This window comes from Macaca fascicularis, chromosome 3, assembly GCF_037993035.2.
Source record: "Macaca fascicularis isolate 582-1 chromosome 3, T2T-MFA8v1.1".
Taxonomy (NCBI): Eukaryota; Metazoa; Chordata; class Mammalia; order Primates; family Cercopithecidae; genus Macaca; species Macaca fascicularis.
This window is the reverse complement of record NC_088377.1, coordinates 94,991,421-95,008,038: the sequence shown is the minus strand read 5'-3', so window position 1 is coordinate 95,008,038 and position 16,618 is coordinate 94,991,421. Positions and strand designations below refer to the sequence as shown.

At 37.3% G+C, this 16,618-nt stretch overlaps 1 protein-coding gene across 1 annotated transcript in view; it reads right to left on the bottom strand.

The window, feature by feature from the left end:
- TBX20 (T-box transcription factor 20) overlaps positions 1-16,618 on the bottom strand; it is a 54,106-nt gene that overhangs the window by 28,138 nt on the left and 9,350 nt on the right. Inside the window, exons 5-6 of the mRNA XM_005549809.5 lie at positions 12,730-12,888; positions 2,845-2,921 (exon numbers count right to left, since the gene is read on the bottom strand). Coding sequence (XP_005549866.1) covers positions 2,845-2,921; positions 12,730-12,888 — 236 coding nt within the window. The remainder of the gene's footprint in view (positions 1-2,844; positions 2,922-12,729; positions 12,889-16,618) is intronic.

The following is a 16,618-nucleotide window of genomic DNA, read 5'->3' as shown; positions in this document are numbered from 1 at the left end:
TCCCCCCAAAAAAGAAACACAAAATGCCAACTGAATGACTGTCTAAAGCTTATTATATGAAACCAGCCAATAATTGTTTCCCCAATCTGAGAAACTAGACATTAGATTATATAAAGATATCCCTTTGGGCTTTTGGTTTGCTTCCTGGTTGACCATGGTAGGTATATTACAAAGCAGTAATGAAAATACTTTCTATTTTTGCCAGTGAGGTGGGTTTTCTTTTAGAAATGAGAAAGACGATGTCCCTGAAGAGTAAGGCTACACACAAAGTGAGACATTCAAGTACCTCAATGGAACCTAATAAGATTAGAGCAAGAAAACTAAAACACCTTTAAGAGTATCCCAAAAGCTTGTGTAGCTGTAGAAGGATTAAAACTGTGAATTTTGAGGTACAGGCAAACAGATCCAATCCTAAAGGCATTTTTGTTTGGGTGTCCCACACATTAAGTTGTAAATCTGAAACAGGAAACTTGAAATCATTAAGGTCACATATTTATAACATCATATTCAATTAGGTTAGAAAAGTGCAATATCTGTCATCATGTCATAAAAAGATGTGTTTTTCTCTCAGATCTCTTATAAAGAAAAGCTCCCTATATTGTTAAGGATAGGGCTGTTTTCAATCAGTTACAAGGAGCAATTCAATTACTAGATGGTTTAGTGCAGTAACTGACTCCAGACTAATTTAATTTCTTTAGGTCTCTAAAGATCAATTGATCTGATTTGTCCCATCCCCAAAGGCTGTTTATGAAAAATTCAGACTTAAATATCTGGAAATGAAATCCAAAACCTTGGCCAATTTCACACTACTTAGGTCATCTTGCAAACTTTCAGCTAGTCATGTAAAGAGTGCTGTCTTTGCCCTCAGACCATTGAAAGCTACTTAGCTTCGTGTACATGTGAGTGCTCCCACATCAGGATGCTTATTCAATAAGTGGAAAATGTGGCCGCATGCATTATCAAATCTGCCGTTCTAAAGAGCAGTCAGACTGAGTACCTCCTATCTTGTAAACCCATGTGCAACTACAAGGCTATTTTTACTCTAGGAGTAGTTTATTAAGACTATGAAACATAGAGTTACGTGGGATAAAAGTTGTTAGATGAAATGCTCATATAACAAGATGAAGAACTTGTAATTATTTTACATTTTTAGATTTATAAAATGCTGTCATAAATGCCAGTTTATCTGATTCTCAGAATAAACCTCTGAGGTGAGCAGGGTTATTTTTTCCATTTTCTAGATGAGGGAACAGACTCGGAAGTCTGGTGACTTCTTCAGGGTCACTCACCCAGGAGAAGGCAGAGGTGAGACTCTAAGCCCTAACTTTTTTTTCTCCCAATATATCGTACGTACCCCCATGGTCTGAGACAGAAAAATATGACACACACTATAAAAGCAGATCACTATCACCCCACTGCATCACTGTCTCCATTCTTACTTCATACCTGAATAAAACTGAGAAAAAGTTCACTTAGAACAATCCCCACTGCATAAACCCACTGCAGCAGGGCTTCTGGCCCTCAGAAACAGGAAATAAAGTCATGCCTAAATGAAGTTGCCTTTTGCAAGTGGACTCCTTTGTTACCCCCACTGCTGGTAGCACATTCTCAGTGACTTGTACCCCACCTAATTTGAGAGTTACCACTTGCCTTCTCTCTGCACTTTGCAATGGATTTTCAATCACAAGCTCAAGTTTCTTTTCTTGATCTCAACACTTTCAACCAACTTGTCAAGTTCTCCAACTATTTAATCTTTCTTTTCTGCTCAAATCCCATAGTTCCTGCCCAACATTCAGCCTCTCCTGCTAGCTCCTCTGTTTCCCCACTGAGCCTCTAAGGCTGTTCCCCTAAATCAAACCTCCACCTCACATTCTGCCATTTGCGAAGGCTTAGGAAGGCTGAGACAGGGGTTGTTAAAATACGTAATTATCTCTTAATTTGAGTTGCCAAGATAGGTTAGACAGAAGTGCTGAGGTCAGGAGATGTGGCTATGTGGGTAACAAAGAGTGCAGCAGAAATGTGCAGCAGTTAGTAGGGAAATTACACAAAGATGTAGAGATAAAGTAAATCAGTGGTTCTGGTGGCTAGGGAACTTCCCTGGTCAACCAAGACATTGGGCCACATAAAAGAATTAGTGTGTTTAAGAAGTACAAATAATCAGTCAGGTTTAAAAGTCTTCTCTTTGAAAAACAATTTTTGACGTTCACACTGGGCAAAATATGTATCTCCGTATAGTAATTACTCATCACCTCAATGGTCTCAAACTGCATGAACCATTTTAATTGAGTAAAAAGTAGGGTAAGTTACAGGCACATGATTTCACTTGTCTTCTTAGAGGTCCTGAGGCCTGCCTGATGTCTCTCCTATTAAATATAAGCAGTCTACTATATTGGTAAAATTATGTGACCTTGAACTAAATTACATCTCCTTGTTTTAAAATTCCAAACTACCCTTACACTCTTTGTGTTAGCAAATATATCTACTTGGGAAGGTAAAAGGCTATCACGGTTCTGTTTCTCTACAGACTGCCACTCATTGAGACATGAAGCTTAAGAATATCAAGAGCACTAAGTCTTTAATAACAACAAAGCCCTATTTTTTATAGTAGAATAAATGTCCTGACCAAAGAAACTATTTCACTCAGAAATTAAGCATATAATAGATCCAGTCACAGTAGCTGTCAGACTTAAGCAGTTGCATATGTACCAGGAATGGGGCACAGAGAATAGAAGACTATACATAGTAAGGTTATGATTCTCTGGTGTCGAAAGGAGTGTGTTGTTACAAACTCCCTCTTCTCTTGATCTTATCTGAACAAGAAAGTAAACAGAAAATTCTCATTACCTCTCAATGTCAGTGAGCCTGGAGGAATCCCGGAATCCTTTGGCAAAAGGATTGCTATCTATTTTCAGCTTCGTTATCTGGAGAAAGAATGGGTACAAAACAGTATCATTTCTGAGGTCAAGGAAGTAAAATCAGAAATAGTTTGTTCATTCTCTATAGCACACCAAGAATATCTTAATGTTTCTCAATGTCGTGAGAAGGGTGGAAAGTGCTACACATGTTCACGAGGGACAAATCCCACCCAGGTGGGATGGGAGGGGAAGGTCTCATAGAGGAGGTATTAAGGACAGGCTGGAGGTCGACAGATAGATACAATTAGGGATGGGAGCCTTTGAGGCAAAAGTAGATGTGAACTGGGGTGTGTAGTATTTAATATATTATATAATATGTCAAAGGCTAGGGCTGAACTGAGGAATGGGAGAGCCACCTAAATGGGATAATTATGCAGAATTCCAGCACTGATAGGGAACAAAAGTAAGAATGCAGTTTCATTTGACTTGGTGACATCTTTTTTAGTACTGTGAGTACATATACATACCATAATAGATAAAAGGTAAAATGGCCAATAATAGCCTCATGTTCAATATGATATTGATATACATGACATAAAGCCTTCTGAATAGAAATTTTCTCCTATTTCCCTTTCCATTTGACTCAATCAGAATCAAATTAGTCCATCTTTTGTTATCCTTCCATGAAATGTTATTTATAAATTCTATGTTTTTATGGAAAAATACATTCTAATAATAATCACACTCTGAAATATTAAATGTCCATGCTGTGGTGTTCAGAATTCCCATAGTACTACTATTAGTGTAGAAAGATCCATGAAATTGTATGCACCATGCCTCTGAAGGAGAATACATTAAGTGGCAATGAAAAAATACAGGAAACACTGATTAAAGGATACTCAACATGGAAAATACTGGAATTGTTAGAGTTGAACGGAAGCTGAGAGACCATCTAGCCCACGGTCTTATCCGACAGATAATCACACACAAACTCAAAAAGCACGAGGGCCAAGATTCAGCAGGTCAGTAACTGAATTAGAACCAAGAAAAACTTTAAGGAGTCATAGCTTCTCAGTATCAAAATTAGAACCCATGGTCACCTTTAGAGAGAAATGCATGCTAAAGATCCTTAACATGGGGAAAAAAAGTTACAGGCATGTCTTCTTCTTTCAAAGTAAGGAGTACACAATCTAAACAGATAGTTTGAAATACCTCTTGCCAGGCCGGGCACTGTGGCTCACGCCTGTAATCCCAGCACTTTGGGAGGCCCAGGCAGGCAGACCACAAGGTCAGGAGTTCAAGACCAACCTGACCAACATGGTGAAACTCCGTCTCTACTAAAAATAAAAAATTAGCCAGGCATAGTGGCATGTGCCTGTAATCCCACCTACTCAAGAGGCTGAGGCAAGAGAATCACCTGAACCTAGGAGGCAGAGGCTGCAGTGAGCCGAGATCACGCCACTGCACTCCAGCCTGGGTGACAAGAGCAAGAGCAAGAGCAAGACTCTCTCTCAAAAGAAAAAAAAAAAAAAGAAGAAGAAGAAAAGAAATACTCTTGCCAAAAAGCAACTTCCTCCCCAGTCGGAGTATATCTATAGAACACTTTAAACTGTTAACACATGAGGAATTTCTTTTTTCATTTCAAAAGAAATGTGGTTTTTTTTTGTTTTTTGTTTTTTGTTTTTTGTTTTGGCCAGGCGCAGTGGCTCACGCCTGTAATCCCAGCACTTTGGGAGGCCGAGGCGGGCAGATCATGAGATCAGGAGATTGAGACCATCCTGGCTAACCCGGTGAAACTCCGTCTCTACCAAAACCACAAAAATTAGCCGGGCGTTGTGGCAGGCGCCTGTAGTCCCAGCTACTCGGCAGAAGAATGGAGTGAACCCGGGAGGCGGAGGTTGCAGTGAGTTGAGATCACACCACTGCACTCCATCCTGGGTGACAGATACAGGCTCCGTCTCAAAAAAATAAATAAATAAATAAAAGTAAAAAAATAAAAATAAAAATAAAAAAAAAATGTGTTTTTTTTCTTTTTTATGGTTTCTGAAAGTGATCTAAACCAAGGCACAAGCTGCAAAGAAACTATTTATGCCTCGCTTAAAATGAAACCCCCCATACTAACCCAGCCAGAAAGACTCCTCTGTCAATAACACTGGCAAATTATAAGATTAACTCTTTGATAATATTAATTTTAAAAAACATTTGCTCACGCCTGTAATCCCAGCACTTTGGGAGGCCGAGGCGACCAGATCACAAGGTCAGGAGATCGAGACCAGCCTGGCTAACACAGTGAAACCCCGTCTCTATTAAAAATACAAAAAAATTAGCTGGGCATGGTGGCTGGTGCCTGTAGTCACAGCTACTTGGGAGGCTGAGGTGGGAGAATGGCATGAACCCGGGAGGGAGCTTGCAGTCAGCCGAGATCCTACCACTGCACTCCAGCCTGGGCAACAGAGCAAGACTCCGCCTCCAAAACAAAGCAAAACAAAACAAAAAAAATACATTTGCCTCAGAAATCCTCATTTTTAGCCCATGAACATTCACTGTCGAGCAGCTAAAGAAAATAGCTATGCTACGGCATTGGTAAGGAAGTCTTGTTTCATCCACTCATTCCGACTAGGACTTGTTTTTGAAGGTCAGTTTTGGGAGGGAAGGAGAAAATATTTTTTTGTTTGAAATAAATTACAAACATCTTCTAAAGCCCAGGCAATCAATATAGTCTACGATTACAAATATCAACAAGATTTTAAAGTCCTCCAGGACATGAGCTATGCCTCTTTGTAAAGAACAACTATATATAAAATACGTTCTACTTCTGAAGGGCTTTATAGTTCATTAATATGCTTTCACAATAATTCATCAGCAAATAATGAGGATTAATCACCATGCACATGCACTGCGCTAGATGTCGGCATGACACGCACAGCTAATCAGAGCTGGAACTGGTTCTAAATGTTGTTAAAGAAGGTGGCACCACCTCCAACACACAGTTAGAGACATTAAGGGCGAATCAAACCCACAGGAAAATTTCAAACTGAAACTGTGAGGTGGAGCAATAAAGGTAAGGCTGCCTTTAAATAGCACATTTATAAAATTGAAAAGTAAACAGGCTTGCCAATGGATAAAATTTTCTACATATAACAGATAATATATCTGATGAAAAAATCATTTTGAAAGAACTGTTTACAGTCATCTCTCTAACACATAAATATATCAAGCTTTTTCTGAGTCTTTACAAACGAAAAGGGTAGAAGGTATTACCTATCTGTTCTAATGATTAAAGATGGACTTTTGACATATTTTATCTCTGAAAAGAATTCTGAAAATCACATTTCTTGTTCTTTTTTCAAAAGATAAAGATATTGGTTCAGAATATGATTGAGAAGTTATCTTAAATTCTTCAGTGCTCTAATACCATAGAAAATACATACTCTCAAAACACGTGTTGCTCAACTGATGTGTCACCATATCTAATAATACTGCCATACTCTGAGCAAAGGAGTAACTTAAATTCAACATGAGTTTTCAGATTTCTTCGAATTTTCTCTCATTATGAGAATTATCTACTTCGAATATCATTTTAATCCAACTTTCATAATTCCTAGGAGTATCAGTGGAAATTTCTTTACATTTTGATATAATTTCAAACTTCAGGAAAGTTGCAAGAATAGTACAAGGTGCTCTTATACACCCAGATTTATCAATTAACTACAGCAATGATTTAATTTTAGTGTACTAATTAGAAAAAGAATTCAAAACAATTACTTTCTCTATTTCTACTTAATCTAATTCTAGGGAAAATGATTGCTTTTGCACATGAGAGCAGAAAAAACCTGAATGGATTTATTATCACTAAAATCGTATGGGAGTTCTGGGTTGATGCTACACATTTCTGAACAGCTTTTATGGGGTATTAATAATTAGCAGCACAGAGATTGTGGATTAAACTTCTTTGTGAGCCCACCACATTCCTTGTAGCCCACTGTCACTAGACTCTGAATCTACTAGGGTGTCTACAATAAGAACCCCACAAATATTTGTTGAGCTTTACCTCAAGAACAAGCACAGTCAGAAATATGATCTCACCTTTTCACCAATTATGAACTAAGTGAAACCATGAATTTACAGGAAAAGTATTTCATTTTTTAAATTTAAAGATAAAATAATTTTTAAATAGCAAAATTTTAACATTCTAGGTAATCATACATTTTAAAAGGTCAGACGTAGAGTTTATGCCACCATATTTAAATAAAGGCCAGTAGCTATAAAGACATTCATTTTTTAAGGTGTAGTTTTACATCTCTTTATGAAATGTGGGATAACTAAAAAAAAAACAAAACACTTGAGAAGTGATGAGAAAAAGAAATTGAGTTACAGACAGTGATTTCAGTTGGACAACATTTCATTCATGTCCGAAGAGAGGATGCCTGCAGCTTGTAATGCTGTTGAACAAATCACCTGTATCAAACGTAATCCTAAAAGATGTATCAAAAATAAATCAGCTACCAAACATTGTAATGTACAGAAACCAGAGGTATGGCTTCTTTATAACTCAAAAATTCTTAAAAGCAGCAAAGTTTCTCACTTCATCAAGAGAAAACACTAACAAGCATGGTTAGTAGTATGTGCTTAAGAAATGCTGCTGTTTAGTGTGGGTCTACATATATCCAAATTACTAATTCAGTCTAAAATACAACCCTGCTTTTTCATATATTATTTGCAATTCCTAACCAGAATGTTCACTCTTTTGGCATCTCTATTATCTTTAAACAAATGTGTGGAGGGCAGATTGTGACACTACCTGCTGTGCAAAAGAGAAGGGGACCTTTTGCCGTGGTTATTCTGTATAGTATCACTGGACTCTGAATCCAGCTAGGGTTCCCAGCCACAAGGTAAAACTGGCCCTCAGAGACCATTTCTCCAATTATCAGGAAAATATCTGACCAAAGGCATTTAAAAATGAAACTTGACCTACACTTCAACTCTACAGCAATGGTCTGCCTGCTCAAAAACAATGCATGACCTTTCAATCTTAAATTATAAAATAGTTTGTTGAAAGTGTAATGTATTTAGCTTTTATCCAATAATGTAAAGAAATGCAATCATTCGCTTGCAAAAACCAGAGAAAGAAACAGCAAATAAAAGGTCCTATTTTCATTACTTATAAATGAAACTACAAGGCACAATAAATGAGGAATTGTTTTCACAAATTGTTTTGGAAACTCTGACTTGGATTTCAATAGACATAAAAACAGCAGTCATATCCAAAGCTTAAGATATATGAAAGTGGTCCTAAATGTGAATTTTTAAATCTTCCTCTCTTTTCTCCTCCCTCTTTGTTCTTTTTATGTGAGAAAATTCTAATACTATACCTAGTATATATTTACTTTATTTACTATATATTTATTATATGTTATAGGCTATTATATGCTGCAGGATAATTATTGTATGTTATAGGAAAATTACTACACAAACTTGGTAGAGCAGTGAAGTCAAAGTAGATGGTAGAAGGCCTAGAAAGACTCAAGGATAACTCTAGAAAATGACACAGGACTAATGAAAATGCTAACCCACAAGTTCATTTATTCACTACACATGTTTACTGAGCACCTACAAGATGAATTTTGATTGGTCTTACGAGGTTTATAAACCATTTGCAAAACTGGCCTGTTAGGACACCTAATCAAATTGTTGACTATTAACTGGATTTCTATTTTAAACGCATATGGCTTTGTGCAAGGGGCTATGGTTTTAAAGGTGGATATAGAAAACTAAACTCAGACACAGTAGTATCTATGAGAAAATTAATTCTGAATTTAGTCACTTTCATTGTGGTTACTCAGCAATGAAATGACATACTAATCATATTTATACTTAATGCAAGAAAGAATAGCTGGGCACTGATGGCTGGATTTTGATGCCATTTATGATATTAATTAGAAATAAACCTTTGCAAAAGGAGCAACTTGTGTTGAAATGTGTGTATTAGTATCTTCACCTATTTCCATTACCCACATTTTCAAAGTCAGTTTTCGATGACACTGTCAGTGGTCACCACTTCCTTGGCCTTGCAATCTATCATGATGTCACCAAAAAGATGGAATTAAAACCCAGAAGATCAAAACCTCATACTGGTTCTGTCACTTACCAGATTTGTGACCTTGGGTGAATGTCTTCACCACATGACCTCAGTTTCTAATTCTACAAAACGGGACTCGTGGGGCCTTCTTCAAGGCATCAGTGTCAGAATTGAATGAGGTGTTTAGAAAAAAATGTGGAAAGAGTTTTCTAAATTAAAAGTAATAAATCCAAACCATGAATTTTAACTGGATCCTAGTTCAGAGGGGGTTTGGGGACAGTTGGTCTATCCTGAAAATTTTAATATAAACTGAATATTAGGTGATATAAAGAACAAATTCTTATAAATTTTCTTAACTGTGATAAAGATGTTGGGATTACAAAAATAATGTCCTAATTGTCAGAATAGGCTTACAGAGTGTTTAGAAGTGTCATGAGGCATGCAACTTAGTTTTAAAAGGGGAGGGAAGAAAATGGGAAGGAAGAGGGGAAGTACATATGCATATAGAGAGAGGGAGAGGGAGGAAAGAGAAAATTTGGGGGAAAAGCAAATTTGGCATTGCTGAATCGGGGTGGAAGGCATGTGAGGTTCATTTTACTATTTGTTTAGTTTTTTGTATATCTGAAATTTGTTCTAAATAAAAAATTGAGTGGAAAAACAAGAATGAGAAAATGTCATTAAAGATGTGGCTCCAGTTGGATGCAGTGAGTACTAGCAGATATTCTGACCTCTTGTTTAAGATGATCATCATCGTGTTACACTTGCTGATGTGTGGTGTGAGCAGCACATTTGTTAAAAAAAAAAAAAAAAAAAAAGAGCATAAAGAGTTGATGCCCTCTAAAATTGACATCTCAGAGTCTATCAGGGCCAAGAGCTGAGAGGGGGTGAAGTTCTGCTTCTTCACTCACAGCTTAGAGGTTAAGGGCACCCCCTCTTGAATCTTAACCACCTGAATTCAAATCTGCAATGGGAGGAGCAAGGTCACTTCATATGACTTAAATTTTAACTCGTCCCTCAACTACCCCAACTGTATGATGCTGAATAAAATTACGATTGTTTCTATCTCACAATATCGTTGAGAAGATCAAGTATGATTATGAATTCAAGTACTGTCTTGCACATAGTAAGCACCCAAATGGTAGTTATTGTTATTGTATTATGTAAATAAGACCCTCCTATGATATGAGAGGTCCCACCAACACTTAGGCAGGCTTGTTGTCTCACCTATTAAACCAAATCTCAGGCATTATACTTTAAAGTTTACTAGAAATTTTAATTTTTCTTTGTCTCTATAATTTTCACTAAAAAAATAAAGAAGAAAACAATTTACCTCTTCTTGCTTTGGCCCTCTTTAAAAAGAATTATGATAAAAGGAATGAGGTTTCCACATGACAAGTGTCTATGTCATTCCCAAACATCAATAAGGTTTCTTAAGTTAGCATAAATTTAAATTGTTATATTAGCATAGTATATATTATAAAAGCTATGAAATCCATTAGTGTAAAATGAATGGAATGTTTTAGGAATCTTTTTGGAGCCTATGATATTTGCATTCCATGTGCCCTCAAATAAATTAAAAACAGGATTGCTGGTTTCAGTGTTCCAGATTCTCAGAGAAATAGCATTAGTGCTTTAGGCCTTCGAAGGCTTCCATCTAACCCCCAACTTTTAGCTTGGGCATTCTGTGAATGTTTCCACTCCTGTGTTACCATGTTGGAGATAATTCAAAGGTTACAATACTTGTCTTTACTATAAGATGACCAGCGTGATAACAGTTATGCCTTAATTTATCTCATTAACTAATATGCCACTAAAATTTTAAAATCCAAATAGTGACAAATTCTCTTTTGACATTTCTGAGATAGCCCAATCATAACCACATGCCTTATTTACAGAGCAACTTCCCACAGCTTCCAAAGGCTTGTTTGGAACAAGCCTACACACACCACTATGTTTGATCTTCACAGCAATCCCCTAAAATGGTCTGGTCAGTTCTTGGCCCTAATATATAGGTAAGGAAAATAGCAGCCACTGGTGAAATGAAATCTACTCAAAGTTGTACAGAAATCCTAGGAGAGTAAGCCTTATGTGCATCCACTCTGGCCATGTGCACACATCCCTTTTCCAGGCTTCTGCTATCTCATTTGTGTGAGGCTGGCTGTGATGTCAGCTTCATCTTGCCTTTCCCGAGAGTCTCCACACCACCTCGCTTCCAGGTGACCATCCCCCTCTGGACTCTGAGCCATTGCCAGGCAGCATCTAACAGCTACTCACTCAGAACCCAAAACCTAACAACATCAAGACAAGAGGAGAGCAACAGTCTTGGCTACCTATGACCAATGAAACAAACACAAGACACAAAGGCACCGAGAGGTCATGAACAACTGAATGTGTCAAGTAAACTGAGCACGTGACTTCCTTTTATACTGAAGCGTATGAAAAGGAATTCTATTGCTGGTCCTTTCTGACGGAGAGAAGTTACTCACCCTCCCTTAGCTTCAGCTTCCTCACCTATGGAGTGTTAGTACTGCCACAGCCCCTTAAGCTTACGCTAGGCACAAAAGAAGAAAATGTATGGGAAGTATCTATCAGTACATGGCCCTTAGTATGGCCTTGATAAATATTTACTAAGTTGGAATAAGCCCTATGGATGAAGAAATGCATTGTTTACCTTTTTAAATTTTATTTATTTTTTTGAGGTGGAGTCTCGCTTTGTCAACCAGGCTGGAGTGCAGCTCACTGCAACCTCCGCCTCCCAAGTTCAAGCAATTCTGCTGCCTCAGCCTCCCAAGTAGCCAGGACTACAGGCACCTGCCACCATGCCCAGCTAATTTTTGTATTTTTACTAGAGACAGGGTTTCACCATGTTGGCCAGGTTGGTCTTGAACTCCTGACCTCAGGTAATCCACCCACCCTGGCCTCCCAAAGTGCTGGGATTACAGGCGTGAGCCACCGCACCTGGCCAGAAATGCGTTAATCTTAAATGTGATGTATAACAGAGAGTAAAAAATATAGGTTGAGTACCCCTTATCTGAAATGCTTGGGACCAAAAGTATTTTGGATCTCAGATTTTCTCAGATTTGAGAATTTTACATTATACTTACAGGTTAAGCATCCTTAATCTACAAATCTAAAATCCGAAATGCTCCAATGAGCATTTCCTTTGAGTGCCATGTCAATGCTCAAAAAGTTTCAGATTTTGGAGCATTCAGATTTTGGGTTTTTGTATTAGGGATACTCACCTTGCATATAATTCAATAATATAAATCAGATATCTTGATGTTACGTACTACTATAGTTTACTATCTAAAAAGACACTTAAAGTCATTTTACCAGAATTATCTCACCCTAAACTATAGCTGAATAAACCTCACAAAATATCTCAAGTATCAGCAGTTTGGGCAGTTGGATAGAATAGGTGTGTTTAATTCAGCAGAGAAACTGAGCCTTTAAATGTTATGAAGCAACAAGAACATGGTTATACATGTTACCAGAAGGAGGAAAAAGAGGCAAGTAACTTTCTGGAGAAGAAAATGTGAGAAAGCAGATTGGGATGAGTGTGGGTGGGGAAGTGGGCAGTTAAAAACCTCACCCATAATACAGAGATTCTAGAAAATATAGCGTAATACACAGTCATTCAACACACTCTTAGAGGTCCTAGCACTGAAACTCAATAGCTCTCTGCAAAGAGAACATCCATTTTGAGTACTGGGATATCTCTTCTCTCCAAGAAAATATAAGAACCTCCTAAATCCTTCTCTTATGCAGGAACTAAATTGTGAACTGTACACTCACCAGTTGATTCTGGTAGGCAGTGACTGCCGTAAAAACTGTTTCTGGAAAGATGAAAGTTCTAAATTCTTCAGACTTCAGGTTGAGCAATGAGGCTGTGTGGTCTTTCTTCTTAATGATGTGCACCCTTGGCTGGTACTTATGCATTGAGTTCAAAATTATCTACAACAAAAAGATGGCAAGTACTGAATTTTACATACTTATACTGCTAAACAGGCGAAATTACAGTGAGGCAAGAACGAACCAAATAGTCTACAATTTCAAAGTCAATTTTAAGATACGGATCTACCCTTTCCAGCCTTAAGGCAAATCATTTTCACAAGATCCTGCAGAGTCATTGTTGTGAATCACATTTTACCAAAACAACTGCAAACCACACAGGTTGTTTCAAGTGTCCTTTCTAAAATGGTAGGGGGAGGGGTCATCTGAAGGATAAGATTCACCTATTTTTAAAAATAGTCTTTTAAATACTTTTGGTTTGCTAGTCAAGTTAGACCAAAGGATGCAAGTCTAAATTTTCTAGAATAAGAAATCATATATTCTAAGAGGCCAGACTATTATTTATGGAGAAAAAAATAAGAGTTTAGAAAAGCAGTGTGGTGTTAGACAGACTTGGGTTAAAATTTTGAATCTGTCAGTTTCTAGTGCTTTAATCCTAAGCCAAGTAATCTCATCTCCCCAGTTCCTAGTTTTCTCACATGCAAAAACAGTACTAACCTCATAGGGCTGGCACACAGGAAACAGGAAGTGCTCAGTAAATGTGAACTGTATTATTATTAGTAATAGAAGGAGTATTTATGACAGCTTCCTTGATTTCTAACTTCCAGTTATTAAACCAAACTTGAATCATGATAGCCATCTTCCATTCTGTAGCCAGTAAAAGTTGCCAAGTACTCAGAAATCATAAACACACCCTCGTTAACAAGGCAGCCAAGAGATAGTATTTTTCATATATCTTTTAAATAAAATATAAAAGCTAGCCATTATGCATCAGGGCAATAAAATTCAATTTCAGATAGAAAAGGTTTCTCACATCTTCCCTCCTGCCATTCAGACAGCTATCTAAGTCTGCAAAAGTTGGGGGTATGTCTTTCTGGGGATAACAGGGCTCACATTGTATGCCCTCCTCTCCAAGGAGCTAGCAGAGAGCGCAACTCTCAGGTGACATCACACGATAAACAGCCTGGCAGGACCAATGGCACTCTGCTGGTTGCTGCTGCTAGTCATGCAACTGATGGCTCCCTGGCTTTCTTGGCTAACCTGGGTGTTGGGCATGAGTGTTTCTGCCAATTGACTTTAGCAGAGTTGAATACTAGTCACTGTGGGATAACTGATATATAATCGCTCGCTCTCTATGCTGAGGTGTAAGGCAACCTAAAGTTACAGGGTTTCAACTGCAATTGAATTTTGAACATGCTGCCTTTTTATGATCTCAAACTGGAACAGGAATAACTGAAACAAAGGAGATCTTTAAATGAATCAAAATAATGTTTTTGAATGATAATATGATCTCTTTGTCTAATGCATTTATTCCAAGGATTTCAAGCGATTGATCCTCAGCCAAATGCTTGAATAAAGTTGAAGTAACAAAACCAAATATTTTCCTCCTATCACTAAAATAAGAAAAAAATTAACATTCATCATATATTCTACTGAGAAGACAGGAAGAATTTTCACATCATACCCAGTCACCCATACATACACATACCAAAATGGAATATGCCCTAAGCTTTAAATAAGCTTCTTCTTCCGCCAGTTCTACCACCTGAATGTTAATTTCCTTTGGGGAAGGTTACTGGACAGACTCAGACACCAGACTGAGCCTCTAAGACCCCAGGGCTCCTTGACTCTCTGCTCAAGCCCTCCTGTGACTTGAGGACTAAGGAACACTAATAGAAATGTAGACTCTGCTTCACTCAAGAAATAATTCTTGAGAATAAAAAAGTTTCCTTTTCTGAAACTAAAACTGCATCTGTAAGAGAGGCTTCTTCAGAACCTATTCAAAGAAGTTAGCTTAACAACACAGGATCTAAAAATCTTTCCTTGTATTAATAGTTTTCAGAATACACTAATTCTGGTGATAAAGGGTTATATTAAATATAATTTTTTGGGGGGACAGGGTCTTGCTCTGTCACCCAGGCTGACTTGCAGTGGCACAATCACAACTCGCTGTAGCCTCGACCTCCCAGGCCCAAGTGATCCTCCCACCTCAGCCACCCAAGTGGCTGGGACTAGAAGTGCATGCCACCACATCCAGCTAATTTTTTGTTTTGTTTCGTTTTCATAGAGATAGGATCTCTCTACATTGCTCTGGCTGGTTTCAAACTCCGTGGTTCAAGCAATCTTCCCAGTTCAACCTCTAAAGTGCTGGGATTACAGTGTGAGCCACCGTGCCTGACCAGTATAAAAGTTTTAAATCTAAAATGCATATAAGCAACCATCTAAGACTAACCAGTTTTTTTAAGGTATAATCTTGGTATATCCAGGCTAGACCCTAGAGCTTCTGAAATCTAGTTTAGAGCTATTACTACCCAACGAAGCTGATGCTAAAAGAAAAGCATTTCAATTATGGACAACTGATCTCAAAATGGCTCTCAAGTATTTTTGGAAAGACTCAAATAATTCCTCTAAAAATTTCATATATAGAAAATTCTAGAATCGTAAAAGAATTTCATTTATCCCTGCAAAAATTTCCATTAAAGTTCAAGAAATTTTAATATAAATGACGTTAAGAATGATCACTGACCTACAAAAAATCACTCCATACTTCATAAATTTTAACCTGTAAAAAAAAATTTATAAGTGGAAGCATATTTAAAAAAAAGAAAAGAAAATTATGCCAATAACCTTAAAGATAAAGATCAACTTTCTTTTTCAACACATAAAAAAACAGAAGCATATTAAGCTACTTCCAATATCCCAACAGCACCACCAGCAGAGTCCTGAGTTAAGTGGCTACCCTGACTTGGTTTTAATAAACACGGTCTCCTGTGGGCAGAGGGGTAGTGCTAGCGCCTAAAGTGATTTATTTGGTTCCAGGTCTAATCCAACCATTTGAAACCAAACCTGGAACTTTCTTATTGTCTACTTATGACCATCTTTGTTGAGAAGGTCTTCAAACACTTCCTCTAAATTGCACAGATTTGATCCTTACACATTGTATATATGTATTCAAATATCACATGTACCCCATAAATACGTACAATTATTATGTATCAATTAAAAATTATTAAAAGAAGAAAAAATTATGGAAGTTTATCTAAAGTTCTCTTAGCATAAAATCTAAGACAGAATTTTTATGTGAATCTTTATTTAAGAGCATGAAGTAACATCCCAGCAGTGCCTTAAAAAGGCATTTTATCAAATATGTAAGGGCCTGCATCAATGACTATTTGTTCTATTAAACTACTGATAAGAACACAGAGTTAATTTTTCTTTTTTCCACATTCATAAACTTTATACTGACACAAAATCAAATTGTTTTGTTTTTAATACAGGGCTTCTTTATGCTTTAATATTCATGAAACTCTCCAAAAAAAAAAAAGGTTACATAATGAGTAAACAGCACTTTCCCAAACTGATCTGGACATAAAATCCTTTTGTTATTTCATCTATATGTTCTATAGAACACACTTTGGGAAACCCCCATCAGAGGTCCTAGCCCTATTCTCTTTAGGTTTTATTATCTGATATGCGGCTGACAGAAATTAGATGCTTAACCCAACAACAGGCTATAGTAGCCTCCAAAAAATGTATATTCCCTTAGTTTACTTGGCTCTGGTGGTACAGCAATTTCAGAAGCCTAGGAGTTCCACGGGACAGAAGATCCCTGACCCTCTTGCATAGAAATGGCATACGGCATAGCATCCCTGTAAATGACCTATTAACAAAA